The sequence below is a fragment of the Ornithorhynchus anatinus genome, chromosome X1, assembly GCF_004115215.2.
Source record: "Ornithorhynchus anatinus isolate Pmale09 chromosome X1, mOrnAna1.pri.v4, whole genome shotgun sequence".
Taxonomy (NCBI): Eukaryota; Metazoa; Chordata; class Mammalia; order Monotremata; family Ornithorhynchidae; genus Ornithorhynchus; species Ornithorhynchus anatinus.
In genome coordinates this window covers 45,789,876-45,812,969 of record NC_041749.1, presented here as the reverse complement: position 1 = coordinate 45,812,969, position 23,094 = coordinate 45,789,876, and the positions used below count along the sequence as shown (strand labels likewise).

Genomic DNA, 23,094 nt, shown 5'->3' with positions numbered 1-23,094 from the left:
TTATGTACGTAACCATAATCTATTTATTTATATTAATGTGTCTCCCTCTCTAAACCGTAGGCTCGTTGTGGGCAGGGCATGTGTTTGTTATTTTGTTCTGTTGTACTCTCCCAAGAGCTTGGTATAGTGCTCAGCACACAGTAAGTGCTCAATAAATGCAATTGACTGGTCGACTGATTGATTTCAGTCTAGAGGGGGAGATACAAATAAATTACAGAGGAAATGGATATATACAGAAGTGCTATGAGACTGGGGGTGAGGTGGATATCAAGAGCTTCAGGGCCAAGTGCATGGGTGAATAGGGGAAATTAAGACTTAATCAGCGAAAGCCTTTTAGAAGAGGTGTGATTTTAAGGTGGGAAGAGAAGTGTTCTGTTGGATATGAAGGGGAAGGGAGTTCCAGCCAGAGGGAGGAAGTGGGCAAGGGGTCTGTGATGAGACAAATGAAATAAGGGTTCAGTGAGCAGCTTGGCATTAGAGTGGAGTGAGCTGGTTTGGTTGTAGTAGATCAGCTGGGTAAGTTAGAAGGGAAAAGGCAAATGAATGCCTTCAAGCCAATGGAAATAGATGTGGAGATGATGGGCAACCATTAGAGGATTTTGAGGAGTGGGAAGATGCAGACTGATGTTTTTTCAGAAAAATGATCAAGGTGCCAGAGTGAAGCATGGACTGGAGAGGGGAAGCAGAGAGGTCAGTGAGGAGGTTGATGCAGAAGTCATGGTGGGATATGATAAGTGTTTGGTGGAGAAGAAGGGGCAGATTCTAGAGATGTTTGGTGAGAGATTAAATATAAAGGTTGGATAAGAGAGATGAGTGGAAAATAATGAAAAGATGAATCTGTTTTTTCTGGAAAGCACTTCCTATGCTCCAGGCACCTTTCTAAGAACTGAGGTAGATGCAAGCTAAGCCGGTTGGGCGGTCCATGTCCCATATGGGGGTCACAGTACTAATCCCCATTTTACAGATGAGGTAACTGAGGTGCAGAGAAGTCATCACTTCCCTAAGGTCACACAGCAGGCAAGTGGTGAAGTGGAGATTAGAACCCATGTCTTTCTGACTCCCAGGCCCATGCTCTATCCACTAGGCCATGTTGCTTTTCAGTTGAGTTGAGCAGAATGCCAAGGTTATTGGCAAGTGAGACAGAGAGGATGGTGGTACTGTCTACAGTGATGGAAAAATCTAGGAGAAGATATGGTTTGAGTGGGAAGATGAGTTCCATTTCAGGAGTGTTCATTCATTTAATAGTATTTATTGAGTGCTTACTATGTGCAGACCACTGTACTAAGCGCTTGGAATGTACAATTCAGCAACAGAGACAATCCCTGTCCAATAACGGGCTCACAGTCTAAATGAAAGTTTGAGGTGTCCGTGGGATATCCAAGTAGAGAGGTCCTGATGGCAGGAGGAAATGTGAGACTGCAGAGAAGGACAGAGGTCAGAGTTAGAGAGGTGGGAATGGGAATAATACACATAAAGATGGCAGTTGAAGCCAGGGGAGTGAATGAGTTCTCCACCCAACCCAGGTGAGCCAAGGAACCAAGACCCCGGAATTTCCAGTATGCCAGCATTCCAAGTCCTCATATTTGTCTTCCCACTGTGTCTTCTTATTCCAAGGGAGCTGGTCTCTGGGCCTCTGCTGAGATCCTGGGAGCACAGGGGCAGGAGACCGGTGGAGGGGGGTGCTAAGATGAACCCAGGGCCTGGTCTCCAGGGGCAGGAGCCAAAAAAGAGGAGACAAAGATGGAAGTGGGGGAAACAGAGAGAAAAGCAAAAAGGGAAAAAGGGAATGGAAGTAGATAGGGACAAATAAAGGGAGTAGGAGAGAGAAAGTGAGCCGAGAAGCAGGTTCATCAAGTGGAAAGTGCACAGGACTGAGAATCACGAGGCCCGGCTTCTAGTTCTGCCTCTGCCACTTACCTGCTCTAGGACCTTGGGCAAGTCAAATTTCTCTGCGTTTCAGTTTCTTCATCTGTAAAATGGGGATTAAATATATGTTCTCCCCTTTGGACCGTGAGCCCCATGTGGGCAGCCAGTGTGTCTAATCTGGTTGTACTGAATCTTATTCCAGCACTCACTAAGGAGCTTGGCACATAATAAGAAGTCTCATAGGAAGAAATCAGCAGCAAATATAATAATGTTGGTATTGTTAAGCGCTTACTATGTGCAGAGCACTGTTCTAAGCACTGGGGTAGATACAGGGTAATCAGGTTGTCCCACATGAGGCTCACAGTTGATCCCCATTTTACAGATGAGGGAACTGAGGCCCAGAGAAGTTAAGTGACTTGCCCACAGTCACACAACTGACAAGTGGCAGAGCCGGGATTCGAACCCATGACCTATGACTCCCAAGCCCGGGCTCTTTCCACTGAGCCACGCTGCTTTTCAATATCCCAATTACTATCATTAGCTGCTGTCTTCCTCCATCTCTGCCCAGCCCCAGGGCTGGACCATCCAGGCCAATGAGGGGAGCATCTGTCTCAGCGGGATGATATGTAATGTGTGATTAGTTAGCTAAACAAATAATTGTATTATTTGAAATGTACATATGTATACCAGAGCTGGAGATGGGTATAAATCTCCAGTGACTAAAATCGATCAATCTTTCAATTGTATTTTTAAAATTTTATCATTTTATTTGTTAAGTGCTTCCTATGTGCTCTGAGCGCTGGGGTAGATATAAGATAATCAGGTTGGACACAGTTCCTGTCCCGCATGGGACTCACAGTCTAAGAAGGAGTAAGAGCAGGTATTGAATCCCCATTTTACAGTTGAGGAAAGTGAGGCATAGGAAAGTGAAGTGACTTGTCAAGGTCTCACAGCAGGCAAGTGGCAGAGGGGGGGTTAGAAGCCAGGTCCTCTGACTCCCAGGCCTGTGCGCTTTCCACTAGGCCATGCTGCTTTCGATGGTGTGCAGAGCACTGTATTAAGTGCTTGGGAGAGTACATTCCGATACAGTAGGTAGGCATCATTTCTGCCCTCAAGAACAAGTGGGATTCCAATCGAACCGGCGGTTGGCTTGAGTGGACATGGGCATCGATGGATTGATGGGGGAAGACCTCCTATTGTTCACGAGAGAGAGAGAGATTAGGGGCAGGGAGACCCCAAGAAATCTGGCATTAGGGAAATAAGCCCCAAAGAGCCCAAGATTCCTGAAGAGCCCAGAGATGAATGGGAGATCCCAGAACCCAGATCGCCTGCTCAGCCATGGACACTTGAGGCTCGGCCCGACCTGGACGACTTATAGCCTCCAATTCATTCCTGCTCGGGTGGACGGCCCTTAGGAACAACGGCAAGCCGCTTCTAGACAGGTGGTGCCCCTTTCCCCTGTTTGCAGGACCTGGTTGGCCTTCCCACCTCTACACCCTCCCCAGGGACGGGCTGAGGATGGCTTCACCGTGCCAAGCCCTGGGTTGTTAGGAAGGCCGCACCGATAGGAATGAACTCTCCCTGGGAACGCTGGAGAGTCCCTGGCAGATCGGTCTTCCCACTTCCCCCGGCCAGGCCACACAGACAGTGGGCTGTTCTGCTCACTCTCTGCTCTGTGGCGACCACAAGCAGAGCGACAAGGACCACCACCGGCCCCTGGATTGCAGGCCCTCCTTCACCTTCCTCCTAAAGAACTCCTCTGTATCGATCGTCTATCGGGGTCGGGGGGAAACGGGGAGGCTGTTGCTTTTGGAATCGGTCTCTCTGTTTAGAGACAAGCCTGGAGCCCTCCTCCCCCTCCACGTTGGGAAACTGCACTGAGTCACAGAGTTAGTTCCTCTGCATATTAATGAGTTGGCCGGGAGGGCGGCTGGGGCGCTTTTAAAAGAGGGCGAGGGGAGGGGAGGAGGCAGAGCTGAGACGGGAGTCGAGCCTGGCACGGGAACCTGGGCAGCAGAGGGACCTGCCGCTCTCGAGATTTCTCTCCCCGGGCAGCTCCCGCGCCGAGGCCCCAGGAGGCTGCTCAGAGCAAGCAGGGGAGGGGGACAAAACTAGAGATTTGGGGAGGCTCGGAGGGACGCCGACCTCGGTGCCTGCAGATTGGCCATGAAGCTTGTGACCGTCGCCTTCCTCCTGCTCTTCGTCGCCATATGCTCCGTGGGAGTGGATGGTAAGCAGGGTCCCGTCCGAGGCTTCTCCTCGCCGCTCACCTCACTCCCTATGCCGCCCTACCATCCCCCTGTTCGCCCCCCTTCTCACCCCCTCTGCCTGATGATCGACTTATTTGGAAGTCTGGGGAGGGAGGGGGCATCCTCCACCCCGGTGGAAATAGCGAAGGCTTCTTTAACGGGGGAGCGGGCAAACAATGGTAGTGAATGTACCCGAAATGTTCTTGTGCCAAGTTGGCGTCTTCTCGTGGGGGAGAAGGCAGAGCCCAAGCCCGCCAGGTGAGGGATTCAAAGTACTTGTCTTTAAATTCTGCCGCCTCCCCTACCTGTAAATCGTTTTCGTCTCTCTCTCCCCTGCCAGATTGTAGATTGAGTGCAGGGATTGTGTCCGTTGTGTTCTCTCTAGGGTTTGTATGACAGTGTTCTGCAAGCAGTAACCGCTTAAGAAATGCTACTGATTGATTGATTGATTGATCGATTGGAACAGGGAGACGGGGGTGGAGAGAGAGAGAGATTGAGAGTTACTCCTGACAGCGACAACTCCGCCGTTTGAAACCCCGGAAGACAAATGAACAGATCCTAACTCAGAATGCGATTTCTCTTAGGGTCAAAATGTAAGTGTTCAAGAAAAGGTCCAAAGATAAGATACAGCGATGTGAAGAAACTAGAAGTGAAACCCAAGTATCCTCACTGTGAAGAAAAGATGGTTATGTAAGTCTCATCTTTAATCCGTTTGGGGCTGGCTTGATTCTTTTGCTCAATAGACTTGTGTTGTCTGTCTGTCTGGCTCGCCGCCTTCTTCTCTGCCTCTTGACAGAAAAAAGTCCTGATTATCAATAATAATGGGCTTTGTTAAGCGCTCACTATGTGCCAAGCCCTGTTCTAGGCGCTAGGGGAGATACAAGGTCATGAGGTTGTCCCAGATGGGGCTCACAGTCTTTACCCCCATTTTACAGATGACTTAACTGAGGCCCAGAGAAGTGAAGTGACTTGCCCAAAATCACACAGTGGCCAAGTGGAGGAGCTAGGATTAGAACCCACAACCTCGGACTCCCAAGCCCATGCTCTTGCCACTAAACCACGCTACTTCTCTAATTGAGACCTCTAAACTCGGGATGTGAAAGCCGAAGTGTTTTTAATGACCCTCCCTCCGGTTCGAGGGAGCTAAGCACTCTGAGACTGTTGGGAGCTTTGAAGAACTGGCTAACTAGGACATTTCTATCCCAGATAGAGCCCCTTTCAACGCAGGACAGCACTAAGGGATTTGGGAGCCCTCGTGCGGGATCCCAACCCCTTGTCCCTATCCCATCGCTTCGCAGAGTCCTTGACGCATTCTAAGCACAGAAAGCACAGCACAGTTGTTAACAGCTACAACTTATGCTGTCCAAACTACCGCGCCTGTGACATGTCCCCAGAGCAGGTGGGAGAAGTGCTGTATTTAAGAGTTGCGCAGGACGAGCTATAAAAGTAGGGTATATAATTGTGTGTGACCTTTGCTCTTAGGCTCTTCATTTCCTCCCAGCTAGAAGAGGGGCTCGGAAGAGCTTGGTGTTGAGCGACAGGCTTGTATATTCTCTTCAGAAGAGAGGTAGAACGTTGCATCCTCAGTGAGCCCCTCCGTTTGCAGCACTGAGCCTCCCGCTACCTGCTGCGGGCGAGAGGTTTCTCTGAGGATTTGGATAGAATCGTGTCTGCTGTGCATGTGGGGAATGCTGAGGATGGCTTTAAAACTGGAGCAGACTGGGAAAGGACTAAAAGTTTCCTTGCTTCTCTACGTTCCAAATTAACCATCTGAAGCCAACACTCGTTCCTCATAAACGGCTCATGTGGTGAGTCCCCGACAGAGCAGAAAGCACATTTTTGCAAACAGTGACCATCTCCCTCCTCTCTCCCCTTTCCTCCCCTTCACCCTCCAGAAACCGCCCCCACGTTATTCTCAGCCAGAGCAAGAGGTCAGCATATGCTAATCTGAGGTGCTCCAAGAAGCTATGTACTGCTAATGACTTTCTTTTTTGCTTTGTTTTGATGGTATTTGTTAAGAGCTTACTTACTATATGCCAGGTACTGTACTAAGCACTGTGGTAGATACAAGATAATCGGGTTGGACACAGACCTTGTCCCACATGGGACTGACAGTATTAATCCCCATTTTACATTTGAGGTAACTGAGGCCTGGTGACTTGCCCAAGGTCTCATAGCAGACAAGTGGCAGAATGGGATTAGAACCCAGTTCCTTCTGACTCCCAGGCCAGTGCTCTCTCCACTAGGCAACGCTGCTTCTCTTTAGGGGGTTGGGGAGTTTGAATGTGTGCTAGTGAAACAACAGCAATGATAGTTTTGGGACTTGCCTCTCTTCCCCAGGATCTCTCTCTGCTCTAGGCACCCTGACCCTCTCCCTGTTTCCACAACCCTACTCAGCCTAGATCATTTAGAGGAGATTTAATTAATTACGGACTTTTTTAAAGTGCTTCCTGTGTGCCTAAGAAATGGTGGGTTCCAATCCCAACTCTGCCGCTGCTGTGTGACCTCAAGCAAGTCACCTAATCTCTCTGGCCCTCAATTTCTTCATCTGTAAAATAGGGATAAGATACCAACTCTTCTTCTCTATCAGATTGTGAACCCCATGTGGGGACACGGGCTGGATCTGATCTGATTAGCTTGTATATACAACAGTGCTTGTCAAAGATTAAGCCATTAATAAGAATGAAGAAATGGGTTTGTGTTTCTTCAGTCTTAAAACATGACAGCAAGTAGAAGAGAATGGGCAAATATGTTTCATCTGCTTGTTTGTCCTCTCACCTGGGACACTTGAACCTTCTACGAATCTTTCCCTAAGGCTACTTTAAATGTATAGCAGATAAAGTGGTGCATTTTCTCTCTAACACACAGGTTAGGTGGGAGAGTTTCACCACTGGGGAAAAGAAGTGTATTTCCCTCTTTTAACCCAAACTCTCATCAACCTAGAGAAGAGTTTCTCCTGGACTTCCCTCTGGGAGACTTGATTTACCCAGGGGGAGTTAGGAAGAGCAGCAGATTGCCTCCAGGCCTGGTATTGCCTTGGGTAACTGGGTCGGAAAAGGCTGGAGAAAACTGGAAGAGCCCAGAAAATGTTCCTCTTTGCCCAACTAGACCAGTGGCAGCCCACTGAGAGTATCAGCCCCATCCAAGAGGGATACGAAGAGAAAGAGATGTCATGTGAAGGGTCTCTATATGAGCAATGAGCAGACTGGGAAACTGGAGACCATCTACCTGGGCAACTGGGGACTAATTCCCACCTGTGTACCCTTTCCCAGTGCTTAGTAAAGTCCTCTCCACAGAGTAAGCGATTAATAAATACTAGTACTATACTACTTTGATGCTCACTGATCAGTGTTGTCTCAGACCCAAAGCCCCCAATCCGATGAACAACAAAAATGAGGAGCCCAGTTGTACATTGTCAAATGGAAGAGAAATATTGGCAAGATCAAGAATTTATCCAGAACCTAGGAAGCAGTCTATCTTCCCTCTTGGAACTGGACCCAGTTAATGATTAATAGTTTGCAATACCTAATAAGGATTGGCTCCCTTTTATCACCCCTCTCTCAGCACCACAGCACTTACGTATGTATGTATGTATAATTTATTTATTTATATTCATGTCTTTCCCCTCCCCCAGACTGTAAGCTCAGCTGTGAGCAGGGAAAGTGTGTACCAACTCTCTCTCTCAAGAGCCTAGTACAGTATTCTGCACACAGTAAGTGCTCAATAAATATGATTGATTGATGGATTGAATGGTAATGAAGGGCAGGGCCCCAGAGAGATAGAGGTCTTCTGGAGGACTGGTGGAAAACTACCATTCAGTACAGACCAGAGGAGCCTCTAATTTTTCTTTCTAAACAGCTGAAGTGATAGTAAGGGTTTTTTTATTAAGCACTTACTATTTTTTAAATGGTATTTATTAAGCACTTACTATGTGCCAGGCAATGTACAAGCCCTGGGGTAGATACCTGCTAATTAGTTTGGACAGAGTCCATGTCCCATATGGGCTCACAGTCTTAATCCTCATTTTACAGATGAAATAACTGAGGCACAGAGAAGTGAAGTGACTTGGACTTGCCCAAGGTCACACAGCAGACAAGTGACAGAGCCAGGATTAGAACCCAGGTCCTCCTGACTCCCAGGCCTGTGCTCTATCCCCTAGGTCATGCTGCTTCTCTACTTCTCTACTATGGGCCAAGCATTGGGCTAAGTGCTGGAAGAGATGCAAAATGAGAAACAGCATGTCCCACATTCAATTCTCATTCTAAACAGTAGGGAGACCAGGTATCTCAGCACCATTTTACAGATGAGGAAACTGAAGTCCAGAGAGGCCAAGTAATTTAGGTAAGGTCAAACAGCAGGCCAGAGGCCCAGGGTCTAGAAAGTGGGTCTTCTGGTTCTCAATCACATATTTCTTTCACCATGCCACTCTGCCTCCATTCTGTTTTGTACACAAGGATCTAAATGAATTTCACTTACCTTCTGTCTCTCCCAGGGTCACTGACAATCAGATTGGAGATAGTTACTAGGGAAATGCTTCAGGCTTGTGTGTGTTATGGAAACTTCAGCCTGCATGTAGTACAATGCCCCTTTGCCTCCTTAGGTTCTGAATCCACCTGCATCCCAAAACATCCCCACTAATGGCAAGTGCCATTTGCACTCTAATTGCAAACAAGTGACTAGGAGAGCAAGTCCCGTATTTGGTAAAATCCTTCCACAATGGTATGCATTATCCAGACCCTAATGGGAGTCTTGCCTTCCCCCCAAAACTCTCTTGGGGTGCTGGATCTCTTCGGACTCCTACTTCCAGAAAGATTTCTGCAAGATAGAATCATCTGCATGGCAGAGCTTCGTTTTGTCTTTCCCCCTAGTCCCATTGGGGTGGCAGAGGAAAAGGAAAACAGAGTGAACATTCATATTTTCAGCCCACTTGATCAATCAATCAGTGGTATTTATCGAGCGCTTACTTTGTATAGATCACTGTACTAAGTGCTTGGGAGAGTACGATACAACAGAATTAGCAGACACATTCCCTGCCCTAACGAGCGTACAGCTTAGAAGGGGAGACAGACATTAATATGAATGAATAATGTATAATATAATATGATTTAAAGATATGAACATAAGTGCACTTGAATATTGGTAAATCTAAGGTTTAACCCAAACAGATGTCTCCTAAGATGTTTTTTTCTCTTCTTATCTGGGGAAGTAACTTTCTGGTTTTGAAGTTGTATTGTACTCTCCTAAGTGTTTAGTATAGTGCTCTGCACACGATAAGCACTCAATAAATATGTTTGAATGAAGAGCAGTAGTAGTAGTAGTAATAGCTTAGTACAGTACTCTGCACATAGTAAGCGCTCAATAAATACTATTGAATGAATAATAGCAGCAGTACGGATTACTACTGAGTTCAGTGCACTTAAGTGAGAACTTGGGAAAATAAAACAGAAGGACGAAATGCATTCCCTGCTTGCACAGACTTTCCGTTCTAACAATAATAATAATAATAATAACGATGTTGGTATTTGTTAAGTGCTTACTATGTGCCAAGCACTGTTCTAAGCGCTGGGGTGGATACAGGGTAATCAGGTTGTCCCACGTGAGGCTCACAGTTTTAATCCCCATTTTCCAAATGAGGTAACTGAGGCACCGAGAAGTGAAGTGACTTGCCCAAAGTCACACAGCTGACAGGTGGCGGAGCCTGGATTCGAACCCATGACCTCTGACTCCTAAGCCCGGGCTCTTTCCACCGAGCCACATAGCCTTGAAGGCAAGACGTGAAAGGACTTTCGAGCCGTGGAATCAGAAAGCTGTGTAGTCCCCTTGAAATGGAAGGGAAGAAGTGCTTTTTGCTGAAACCCAATATCTGAAGAAAGAAATACAAGACACTGAGAGGGCTTGCTCAAACTAAGCCCACTTTTAAAGCCCTGAGGATCAAAGTCAAGCTTAAAAGATCTCTCTTTTTTTCCCCAGAAAATTGCAATTCTGGGCTTCTTCTGACGAGAATCTCTCTAGTAGTTTAATATCAAAAAGTAAGAAGCACTCATCATTTTCTTAATGGTTAGTGAGCCCCCATATCAACAATTTAGTGAATAAAAGTTGACTGCCTGTGACAGCTTCTCCAACACCTTTGAATTGATAAATTCCTAAAACCTCCAGTGGGTTGGGGGGAAACGGAGAAGCAGCATGGCCTAGTAGATAGAGCACAGCCCTGGAAGTCAGAAGGAAGTGGGTTCTAATCCTGGCTCTGCTGCTTGTCTACTGTGTGACCTTAGGCAAGGAAATCAATAATTTTTTAATAGTGCTTGTTAAGTGCCTACTATGGGCCGAGCACAGTTCTTAGCACTGGAGTTAAAACAAATTAATCAGGTTGGACATGGTCCCTTTCCCGCTAGGGGTTCCCAGTCTAAGTAGGAGGGAGAAAGATTTAATTGCCATTTTAATAATAATAATAATAATGTTGGTATTTGTTAAGCGCTTACTATGTGCCGAGCACTGTTCTAAGCGCTGGGGTAGACATAGGGGAATCAGGTTATCCCACATGGGGCTCACAGTCTTAATCCCCATTTTACAGATGAGGGAACTGAGGCACAGAGAAGTTAAGTGACTTGCCCACAGTCACACAGCCGACAAGTGGCAGAGCTGGGATTCGAACTCATGAGCCCTGACTCCAAAGCCCATGCTCTTTCCACTGAGCCACGCTGCTTCTCATTTTACAGATGAGGTAACCGAGGCACAGAGAAGTTAAGCGACTAGCCCAAGGTCACACAGCAGTCATGAGGCAGAATCGGCATTAGAATCCAGGTCCTCTGACTCCCAGGCTCGTGTTCTTTCCACTAGTCCATGCTGCTTCTCTGATTTCTCTGTGCCTCAGTTACCTCATCTGTAAAATAGGGATTAAGACTGTGAGCCCCATGAGGGACATGGACTGTGTCCAACCTGATTAGCCTGTATCTACCCCAGCGCTTAGTACAGTATCTGGTATATAGTAAATGTGTAACAAATACCTTTTAAAAAAAAAGTGGGATCAAGCTCCAGGGTCCTTTCAGCAATGGTAGATCCCACTTTACCTTCCTGCATCAAAATTGAATTACTTCTTCAACTACAAACAGAAACCCTGTCAAGGCGACTTTTACCCTCTGAATTTATCAAAAGCCTGAAATGATAGACAAGAAAGATAAACCACACAGGAAGGAGCATTTGGTCAGGGGAACCAGACAACAACCAGTTTAAAGACATCTGGAAGGGTGGAGTCCCACCAACTATTTCCTTCAGTCACACTCAAATCACTCAAATCAAAAGCAGCATCCTGTATTTTCAGCTTCCCACTTTAGCCCTTCCCTCCTGGGTTCTGACCTCTCCTCCTAGATCTTCCCCTTCTCTCCTACACTTCTCCCCTTGCATCCTCCCCTCCTGCATTTTCTCTGCTTGGTACTCACATTTCTTCCTGCACCCTCCCTCCCCCTTGGGGATTCGGACGTCTCATCCTGCATCCTCCCCTCCTGGATTCTCAGCTCCCCTCTTGCATCAATCCCTTCCCTCCTGCATCCTGATCTCCCCTCCTGCATCCTTCCCTTTTGCAGCCTCACTGACCCTCCTGCATCCTCCTTGCTCCCTCTTGCAGGAAGGCAGAAAGGAGCCAACTTCTGGGGGACCATAGTCAGATGCTGGTTGGCTCTGCCTCCACTTGCTGACCTCCCACTTGCTGACATCTGCTCATCATAAAGTCAGTCACCACCCTGGCACATCTCCAATGTGTCAGCATGGCATATTGGATAGAGCACGGGCCTGGGAGTCAGAAGGTTCTAATCCCAGCTCTGCCACATGTCTGTTGTGTAACCTTAAGCTAGTCACTTTACTTCTCGGGGACTCAGTTACCTCATCTGTAAACTGGGGATTGAGACTATAAGCCCCATGTGGGACAGGGACTGTGTCCAACAATTTGCTTGTATCCACTCTAGCACTTAGTGTAGTGCTTGGCACACAGTAAGCACTTAACAAATACCACAATTACTATTATTATCCTCACGATCAACTCTTCGGTCAAGTGAGAATACACTGAACTCTTTAATTGGCTCTGGAGGGCAAGGAGGTTTTTTTTCCTCTCAGTGTGCACATGCCATTCTTGTTAGTGCTCCTTATAAAAAGACAGCTTTTTGCTCTTATTCTTCCTCCCTCCTGCTGCAAGGAAATCCACTTCCTCTTTGCTGCTCTCCATGGGATCTGAGAACAGCTGGCTGCCAGCCTCTGTGTATTAACTAATGAGCACTGGTTAGAGGTGGCCTAGAGTCAAAGAAGCCAGCCCAGGCCAGCACTCCAGGCTGCAGTGGTGGAAAGCTGGGAATTTGGACTGCCTCCCCATCACCCTGCTCTCCCTTCTGTTTCAGCATAACCACAAAGAGTGTGTCCCGGTACCGAGGCCAGGAACACTGCCTACACCCCAAACTGCAGAGCACAAAGAAGTTCATTAAGTGGTACAATGCCTGGAATGAGAAGCGCAGGTAGGTAGTCTCCCTCATGTTCCTCCACCCCCTCCCAGCCTCACAAGGCCAACACACTTCAGTTCATGAAGCTCAAGGGGGACTTTGGCCCTAAAGAGACCCCTGACTCCTACAAAGCATACAGAAGGGAACTGTCGGGCATCCTTGGGAGTCCTGAGCATGTTCCCGCTGGACCTGACATCATAGAGAGAAGATGTAGGGATGTCACCGGCCTTAAAGCTTTGAAGTCTGGGTCTCCACTTTGCCCAGGAAATCGTCTCCTCAAGCCAAAGATTTCCATGTTGTTTCCATTTCTCTTGAAAAACTACTAGACACGTGTGCAAAATAGCAAGGTATGATAGTGAGCTCCCCTTTCTCCCTCATTCCAGAAATCTACTGGAATTGAGAGTTGAAAACCTGTTCAGCTATTTGTTTTCTCATTCTTCTTCATAAGAAAACCTGGGTTCTCCCTACCATTAAGAAGTCTACACTTCTTAGAAATGTGAATTTAAAGACTTACTATTCAGGGAATCTTGAATATTCATCCTTATCATCTCTATCTAATCCTTTTCCCGTGCCTGGTGGTTCACTGACTGCTCAAACTGAACTGGCCAATAGTGCCTCTGATTTTTCCCAATGTCTCTGTAAAGTTGGCAGTCCAAGGAACCACAGAAATTGGTGCCCCATGCTTAACCCCTCTGCTGACCGGCTATTTTTTCCACAACGTTGGCCTGCCCTGTATTCTGAAAATGGCTTGGTTGAGTCATTGTGCTAAAAAGCCGTGAAAACATTTGAGGATGTCCTCCAAGGTTGCTCTGGTCTCCTGCACATCCAAGTTCAGGGCCACAAGGGAGCGGAGAATTCTCTTTGTGGAGACTGGGCCAGCAGACTCCACATGATAATAGAGAAGAAAGACAGTCCAGCCTCTTCCTGAATCAAAGCAGATGGTTCTGATTTGCATTTGAGCACACACAAGCTGCCTGAATTCAGGAGAGGATGATGAGGAGATCAGACTATGTGAAGAAGGCAAGGATCTTCATAAAATCCAGGTGAGAGAAGGAACTGAGTCTTAAGGAAGTAAAATATACATATGAGAGGTAATTGTAGCAGTCATAATGGCCAGGAAAGAAGTTTAACCTCTACATCAAACTAAACTAGCTGGAAGATGAGATAAAAACAAGGTTCTTCATCAATGCCATCGCCCTGAAGAGTGAGGCAGCCTGGTTCTTAAATTCAGAGCATGACCATTCGAAGGCATTTGAGGTTGCAAAATAAGGAAAGTCAGTACAGGCCAGGAAGTAGCTTAGTGATCTTCAGTAGCCCAGAGCTTGACTCAGTGATCTAGAAAAGCAAAGTCCCTATTCAGTGACCTAAAAAAGTGAATGGCTGTTGGGGCTGAAGGGCTGCTGGTAGTTTAGCCGTCTAGAAAAGCAAGGAACTGGTTTAGTATCCTAGAAAAGAAAGGGTATGGATTGACAAGCTAGAACCTCAGAGGGCCAGCTAGGTGGTAGAATGTGACACTGGATATTTCAACCATGACCGTCACTGGAGATGAAACTACGTTCCTCTGCAATTTGCATATCATAGCATTGATAGTCAGATCTTCTTTAAACATAAAATGGAAACAAGCACAGAGAAACATCCTAAACTGCACATTCCCCCCAGCCAATCAAGCTTCTGGAATCACAGAGAACACCAGTCTTGAGTATTATCGACATCTTGATGAAAATTCCTTTTAGACATCACGGGTTGCCCATCCATTCATCACACATTTTTTTAAGGCGTTTAGCTGATTTTTTTTTTCTTTCATGTCTTTCATTGAGCACTCTCCGATTGGGAGATCAAGATGGGCTCCTAAATAAATTCCATTTATTTCACCACCCATTTGTACCAGTTAATAGCATCTATTGAGCATCTACTGTGAACAGAGCACAGTACTGGACACCTATTGGATGCAGAGCACTGTGCTAGGTCCCTGCTGTGTGTAGAGTGCTGTACTAAGGGGTTGGAAGAATACGAGAGAGGACATGACATGGTGCCCATTCCGCAGGGATCTGTTCTGTTCTTGTTTGGATTTGGAAAAGAGGCTGAAGCCCCTCCTTGTAAAATGGCTGATCGAGTGGATCAGTCAATCAATCAATCATATATACTGAGCACTTACTATGTACAGAGCACTGTACTAAGTGCTTGGGAGAGTATAATACGACAGAGTTATAACAGTGGATGAAAACAACTGCCCATCTTTTGTCTGCTTTCTTTTCCAGGGTCTACGAAGAATAGCATGGGAAAATCGTAGTTAGCAAAATCTGAAGTGGCTGGCAGACTTAAGCAATGGACTCTGCTGAGAAATCTTTCCTTCTCACAGACATAAGACACAGATTATCTATTATTGCAAAGCACTTTTTTCAGAGGGTCAGTTTTTACATTTTATAGCTTCCAGATGTCATAACTGTCTCTTGCACTCCAGATTTCATAACTGCCTGCTCTACACTGAAATTGGGACACTCATGCTTTTCATTTTTAAAAAATGCTTTTTTGTACCGGTTCATACGTCACTATGATCGCACTTGAGCTTTATAAGCTCATTAGCTGGACAATAATCTTCACTAAGATATTTTGTAATGGGTTTCCTTTCCTCCAGGCCCAGGGAACCTTCTCCTTGTGATTTTGTGCAGCTTTGAGGATGCTGGGTAACCTAAGGGGTTGCCCCCCAAGTTCCCACACTGCGTACCACACCTCTCTCTCTCATATAATGGAACTCCTTGAAGGTGGGTCCCCCAGTCACTGATCATTTGAGAAACTGTCCCAGGAGCTTTCTTTACCTGGTTGCCAGGGGAAATGAGGGCTGTTTCCTCACTTAATCTTTTCCCATGTGAAAAAAGCCAGGCGGAGGCAACTGAATGACAAAGGACTGTTGCCCAAAGAGGTTCATTTTTCCTACCAGGTGGGCTTGTGAAATGCACACTGCTGCAACCTGGAGGAGATCTTTTAAAGCTTCCAAAAAAGAACAAATGGTTCCCTAGATTTCTAGTGAAAATCTTTAAAGAAAACCTTTTGCTATATAGATACACACACACAGGTACACCCTCACATTCTTTCTCGCTCTCTTTCTCTCCCTTGAAAAAGGACCATATATTGGCATGTTGCTTTGGAGACAGGACATGCAGTACTAAAGCAATATATTTGTTACTTTGAATGTAATTCTTCTTCGATGGTAAGCAGTGCAGTGCTCTCTTTGAAAATAACAAAACTACCTTTTCCCTTGTAAATACGCTCTAGGGAAGCTCCATATCCTGCTCCTTCAGTATAATGGATTGTACTGCTAAATTATCATATGCTATTTAAATGTTTGAAGTAATTAGAATTGCATGCAGATTTCATATTTCTTTCTAAGACAAACAGAAAAGTAATAAAATATATTTAAAAGGTATCTCGGTTTGTAGCTGTGTGGTTTTTGTTCACTTGATTAAAGCAACCGAGAGGTGAGGTTCTTTCTTCCATTCAGATACTTTAAATGAATGGTCTATTTGCTTAAGGGCATTCATTCATTCATCCAATCATATTTATTGAGCGCTTACTTTGAGCAGATCTTGGGAGATTACAGTAAAACAATAAAAGACACATTCCCAGCCCACAACGAGCTTACAGTCTAGAGGAGAGGAGACAGACATCGATGCAAATAAATAAATTACAGATATAAATGTATGGCCTAATGAGCGAGAAAACTATCAGCCAGACACTCAGTCGATGTTTTCCTTGGGCACCTACTGAGAGTGCAAACAACACTGTGCAAAGTGGTGGGAAAGCACATCAGAAACAAAAGACATGGTCCCTATGCTTAAGGAGCTTATGATTTAATGAGAGAAATACTAATGTCTACATACTTCATCTTTCTACACTTTGTGACCTGGGAAGAGTGACGGAGGTGGGTCAGTGAGAGGACTGTGGCTTCAATCTTCCCCTTCCAGTCATCATCCCTTCAGCCTGACCCTGCTTTGGGATGCTTTCAGCTGAAGCAGTGAGATAGTCTGTCTTTCACTGAACAACCATTGAACGCTAATGCTACAACCAAACACTTGGAAAAGTACAATGGAATCTCTACCAATCAGTCAATCAATGGCATTTATTGAGTGCTTGCTGAGTGCAGAGCATTGTACTAAATGCTTGGGAGACTACAGTATAACAGAGTTGATAGATACTTTCCCTGCCCACCACTAGCTTAGTCTAGAGGTGGAGACATATTAATATAAATAGATGAATTATGGAAAAGTACAGAAGTGCTATAGTAGACATGATCCCCACCCTCATGGAGTTTATAACCTAATGGGGGAGACAGACACTCAAAGAAATTACAGATAGGAGAAGTAACCATGTACAAAAATATAGAGACAAGTGCTGTGGGGAGAGGTGGTGGGGTGAGGAGTACCGAAGTTCTTAGGCAGTAAGGACTCAAATGCATCAGGAATTGCATTAGGGAGGGAAATATGATGGAGTAATGCGAGATTAGTCAGAGAAGGCTTCCTGGAGGAGATGTGATTTCAGAAGGACTTTGAAGATGGGGAGAGCAGTGGTCTGACAGAGGCAAAAAGAGAGAAGGTTCTGGATAGGAGGGAAGGTGTAGATAAAGTGACCCTATAACTGAGACCAAAGAGCAGGGTCTGTGTGTTTGGGTTCAGAGGCTATGGAGCCCGTTGCCAGGGATGGCCATGGGCAGAAATAAGAGGGGTAAACTATTCATTCAGTAGTATTTATTGAGCGCTTACTATGTGCAGAGCACTGTACTAAGCGCTTGGAATGAACAAGTCGGCAACAGATAGAGACAGTCCCTGCCGTTTGACGGGCTTACAGTCTAATCGAGGGAGACGGACAGACAAGAACATTGGCAATAAATAGAGTCAAGGGGAAGAACATCTCGTAAAAACAATGGCAACTAAATAGAATCAAGGCGATGTACATTTCATTAACAAAATAAATAGGGTAATGAAAATATATACAGTTGAGCAGACAAGTACAGTGCTGAGGGGATGGGAAGGGAGAGGGGGAGGAGCAGAGGGAAATGGGGGGAAAAGAGGGTTAAGCTGCGGAGAGGTGAAGGGGGGGTGGTAGAGGGAGTAGATGGAGAAGGGGAGCTCAGTCTGGGAAGGCCTCTTGGAGGAGGTGAGTTTTAAGTAGGGTTTTGAAGAGGGGAAGAGAATTAGTTTGGCGGAGGTGAGGAGGGAGAGCGTTCCAGAACCGCGGGAGGACGTGGCCCAGAGGTCGACAGCAGGATAGGCGAGACCGAGGGACGGTGAGGAGGTGGGCAGCAGAGGAGCGGAGCGTGAGGGGTGGGCAGTAGAAAGAGAGAAGGGAGGAGAGGTAGGAAGGGGCAAGGTGACGTAGAGCCTTGAAGCCTAGAGTGAGGAGTTTTTGTTTGGAGCGGAGGTTAATAGGCAACCACTGGAGGTGTTTAAGAAGGGGAGTGATATGCCCAGATCGTTTCGGCAGGAAGATGAGCCAGGCAGCGGAGTGAAGAATAGACTGGAGCGGGGCGAGAGAGGAGGAAGGGAGATCAGAGTGAAGGCTGACACAGTAGTCTAGCCGGGATATAACGAGAGCCCGTAGCAGTAAGGTAGCCGTTTGGGTGGAGAGGAAAGGGCGGATCTTGGCGATATTGTAAAGGTGAAACCGGCAGGTCTCGGTAACGGATAGGATGTGTGGGGTGAACGAGAGAGATGAGACAAGGATGACACCGAGATTGCGGGCCTGAGAGACGGGAAGGATGGTCGTGCCATCCACGGTGATAGGGAAGTCTGGGAGAGGACCGGGTTTGGGAGGGAAGATGAGGAGTTCAGTCTTGCTCATGTTGAGTTTTAGGTGGCAGACCGACATCCAGGTGGCGACATCCTGGAGGCAGGAGGAGATGCGAGCCCGAAGGGAGGGGGAGAGGACAGGGCAGAGATGTAGATCTGCGTGTCATCTGCGTAGAGATGGTAGTCAAAGCCGTGAGAGTGAATGAGTTCACCGAGGGAGTGAGTGTAAATGGAGAACAGAAGAGGGCCAAGAACTGACCCTTGAGGAACTCCAACAGTTAAAGGATGGGAGGGGAAGGAGGTGCCTGCGAAGGAGTCCGAGAATGACCGGCCAGAGAGATGAGGAGAACCAGGAGAGCACAGAATCCGTGAAGCCAAGGTGAGATAAGGTATGGAGGAGGAGGGGATGGTCGACAGTGTCAAAGGCAGCTGAGAGGTCAAGGAGGATTAGAATGGCGTAGGAACCATTGGATTTGGCAAGAAGGAGGTCATGGGTGACCTTAGAGAGAGCAGTCTCCGTAGAGTGGAGGAGACGGAAGCCAGATTGGATGGGGTCCAGGAGAGAATGGGAGTTAGGGAATTCTAAGCAGCGATTGTAGACGACTCGTTCTAGGATTTTGGAAAGGAAGGGTAGTAGGGAGATAGGGCGATAACTGGAGGGGGAAGTGGGGTCAAGAGTGGGTTTTTTTAGGATGGGGGAGACGTGGGCATGTTTGAAGGCAGAGGGGAAGGAGCCATTGGAGATTGAGTGGTTAAAAATAGAAGTTAAGGAAGGGAGGAGGGCAGGGGCGATGGTTTTAATAAGGTGAGAGGGAATGGAGTCTGAGGCGCAGGTGGAGGGGGTGGCACTTGCGAGGAGGGAGGAGATCTCCTCTGAGGATACTGCAGGGAAGGATGGAAAAGTAGGGGAGAGGGTTGGTGGGGGGGAGGGGAGAGGCAGAGGAGTGACTTTGGGGAGCTCAGACCTGATTGTGTTGATTTTTGTGATGAAATAGATAGAAAGGGAAACCCCATATTGGCCTTACACAATTCCAGGCTTTGCTTCTACAAGGGCCTTGAAAGAGGGATAAAGGTCACTGTCATTAATTCAATCATGTTTTTTGAGTGCTTACTCTGTTCAGAGTACTGTACTAAGCACTTGAAAAGTACAGTTCAGCAACAAATGGAGACAATCCCTGCCCACAATGGGCTCACAGTCTAGAAGGGGGGGAAACAGATCTTCTCAACAAACATATGTGCTAGCTGACACACACATTTCCTTATTTTCAAATCATTCAATGGTATTTACTGAGTGCTTACTGTGTGCAGAGGACTGTACTAAGTGCTTGGAAAAGTACAAATCAACAGAGTTGGTAGACACATTCTGTCCACGTATTATCGCTTGAAGACAGTGCAACAATCTGAACATTAACAGTGGTGATGTTGGGCAGTTTATGGCTCTCTCATCTCACCCCCCCCCCCCCAAGTGAATATACCTACTTGGATCCATAAATCCATATCATTAACATCAGCAGCAGCAGCAGCATCGTCATCACCATGATTATCATCAGCAGTGACACCATTTTCATATCGATCCATATTTTAAAAACCCCTAGCACTGTATTAAATGCTCAGGAGAGTACAATAGAAGTTGACACTATTCCTGCCCTCAAGGAGTTTAAAATGTAATGCGAGAGGGAGACTTAGGAAAAATAATCAATAGGAAGAGAAGGAGGATAGGCAGATGCATCGGTTAGTAAATAAGGGCTGCCAATTAATCAACCAATACTATTTGTTGAGCCTTATTTTCTGTAGAGCACGGAACTACATCCATGGTAGAGCACAAAAGAATTAGTAGATATGACCACCCCCCTTCCAAGAGCTAACAATCTAGCAGGGAAGATGGACAGTGAAGTAAATTTCTGATAGGAGGAAGTAATAGAATATAAAGACATGAGAATAAGTAGTCCAAGTGCTTAAGGAGCACTGAAATGTGAAAGCGGCAGGAGTGGGAGACAGAGATTATTCATTCAATCATATTTATTGAGCGCTTACTATGTGCATAGCACTGTACCAAGATTAGTTAGGGAGGGCATCCTAGAAGAAATGTGATTTCTGGAGGGCTTTGTACATGGGGAAAGCATGATTCTGCCAGACAGTGGGGAAGGTGGCAGTAGAGGTGAGAAGGAAGAACAGAAAGTAGGTTGTTTTGAAACCAAGCCGGGGTGTAGTGAGAGAAGAGAATGACTAAGTAAAAGAGAAAAAGTTGATTAAGTGATTTAAAGCTCCCACTTGATGATTGGAATCAGCAAATATTGGAGGTTTCTGAGGAATGGGGAGATGTGTGTAGAGCAACAATTTAGAAGCAGCGTGGCCTAGTGGAAAGAGCACGAGGCTAAGGACCTGAGTTCTAATCCTGACTAAGCCACTTGTCTGCCTTGTGACCTTGGACAAGTCACTTAACTTCTCTGTGCCCTAGTTTCCTTATTAATAAAATGGGTATTAAGACTAAGCCTCATGTGGGACATGGACAGAGTTTAATTTGATTAGCTTCTATCTACTCCAGTGATTAGTACAATCCCTGGAACATAGTAAGCACTTAATAAATTTCATTAAATAAAGATCCTGGAAGCAGAGTGAAGTATGCACTGGAAAGTGGAGAGACTGGAGAAAGGGAGTTCAGGGGGGAGGCTGGAACCTGAGATATGAAAAGTGCCTGGTGGCCATGTGGATGCAGAGGAATGGGAGGATCCTGGAGGAAGAATCTTCAGGGTTTGATTTCTCTTCACCATGGTCAAGCGAATATACCAGGGACTCCTCCACCTCTCCATGTGACATCCAGGGCCTTTGGCATCCTCCTTGCCCAGATCTCCACCCTGCCTCCCTGGGAACCCACACTGGCTCTCCACTCTGTCACCGAGGAGCCTTCCAAATCTACCTTCCACCAGCGTATGGCACAAAGAAAAGGAACCACAGACTGGGGCCACCTCCGCAAAACCTTGGGAAGGCTGAGGCGGCTGCTGCTCCAGCAGTCATCATAGCTCTGTTTGTGACTGTTAGACTGAGCTGTGAGGAGCCTGAAATTCAAGTCCTATAGCCACAGTGCCCTACTAATTTTTTGGTTTCATTTTGCATTTCTACATCCTTGCCTTTAATCTTTTCTTAGAGCTTTGTTTCATCACTCCTCAAATCTGACAATTACTCTCCCCCACTTCAAACCCTTATTGAAGGCACATCTCTTCTAGGAGACCTTCCCAGACTAATCTCCCCCTTTCCTCTTCTCTCACTCCCTTCTGCATCACCCTAACTTGCTCCCTTTGTTCTTCCTCCCTCCCAGCTCCACAGCATTTATGTATATATCTGTAATTTATTTATTTATATTAATGCTTGTCTCCCCCTCTCTAGACTGTAAGCTCATTGTGGGCAGAGAATGTGTCTGTTATTGTTGCATTGTACTCCCCCAAGTGCTTAGTACAGTGCTCTGCACACAGTAAGCACTCAATAATAAACTTACCTTCTTAGATTGTGAGTCCCTTAAGGCCAAGGACCATGTCTCATTCTAACTTGTGTATTCTTCAAAGATGCTTAGTATAGTGCTCTTCATAGAGTAAGCATTTATTAAATGCCAGTATTACTATTACTATTATGTATATGGAAGTTGAAAGAGAGGGAGGAGTCAAGGATAGTGGAAGGAGCAGGGACTTGGGAGTCAGAGGCCGTGGGTTCTAATCCCGTCTCTGCCATTTATCAATTGAGTGACTTTGGGCAAGTCACTTAACTTCTCTGTGCCTCAGTTACCTCATCTGTAAATGGGGATTAAGACTGTGAGCCCCATGTGGGCCAACCAGATTACCTTTTATCTACCCCAGCATTTAGAACGTGGCTCAGTGGAAAAGAGCCTGGGCTTCGGAGTCAGATGTCATGAGTTCGACTCCCGGCTCTGCCACTTGTCAGCTGTGTGACTGTGGGCAAGTCACTTAACTTCTCTGTGCCTCAGTTACCTCATCTGGAAAATGGGGATTAACTGTGAGCCTCACGTGGGACAACCTGATTACCCTGTATCTACCCTAGCGCTTAGAACAGTGCTCTGCACATAGTAAGCGCTTAACAAATACCAACATTATTATTATTTAGAACAATGCTTGGCATGTAGTAAGTGCTTAACAAATACCATAATTATTATTATTATTATTATAAGGCCAAGGTCGTGTGCTTGAATGATGGGAAGGATGGTGTTGTTGACAGCTGTGATGAGAAAGGTGGAGAAGAAGATTTGAAACAGAAGATGAGTTCAATTTTGTATATTTTGATCTTGAATTGCTGGTGGGACAGTCATAAAGTGATGTTCTGGAGGCAGAGGAAATGTGAAATTGCAGCAAGGAAGAGAGGTCAGGGCAGGCAGGAGAAAGTTGGGAGCTGTCTGCAATGAATTGGTAGTTGAAACCATGGGAGTGGATAAGTTCTTCAAGAGAGTGAGTGTGGACTGAAAAAAGAAGGGGACTGAGAACTGAACCTTAAAATTCACACATCATTAGAAGGAGAGAAGCTCAGGAAGAACTGGTTACAGGCATTGAGAAAGGTCTACCAGAGGATCTGGAGTAAAAAAACTGAGGGTTAGAAGGGTTTCCAGGAGAAGGAAATGGTATGCAGTATTAAAGCAGTGTGGTCTAATGGAAAGAGCAAAGGACTGTGAGTCAGAAGCCCTGGGTTCTAATCTCGGCTCTATCACTTGCC

General features: G+C 46.2%; 1 protein-coding gene across 1 annotated transcript; it reads left to right on the top strand.

Annotated features, from left to right (window-relative positions):
• The first annotated feature begins 3,846 nt into the window (after nt 1-3,846).
• Nucleotides 3,847-16,022, top strand: CXCL14 (C-X-C motif chemokine ligand 14). Its single transcript, XM_001515620.5, has 4 exons — nt 3,847-4,096; nt 4,700-4,805; nt 12,500-12,613; nt 14,857-16,022. The coding sequence occupies exons 1-4, from the start codon at nt 4,033-4,035 to the stop codon at nt 14,870-14,872; spliced, it is 300 nt and encodes a 99-aa protein (XP_001515670.4). The 5' UTR covers nt 3,847-4,032; the 3' UTR covers nt 14,873-16,022.
• The last annotated feature ends 7,072 nt before the right edge of the window (nt 16,023-23,094 follow it).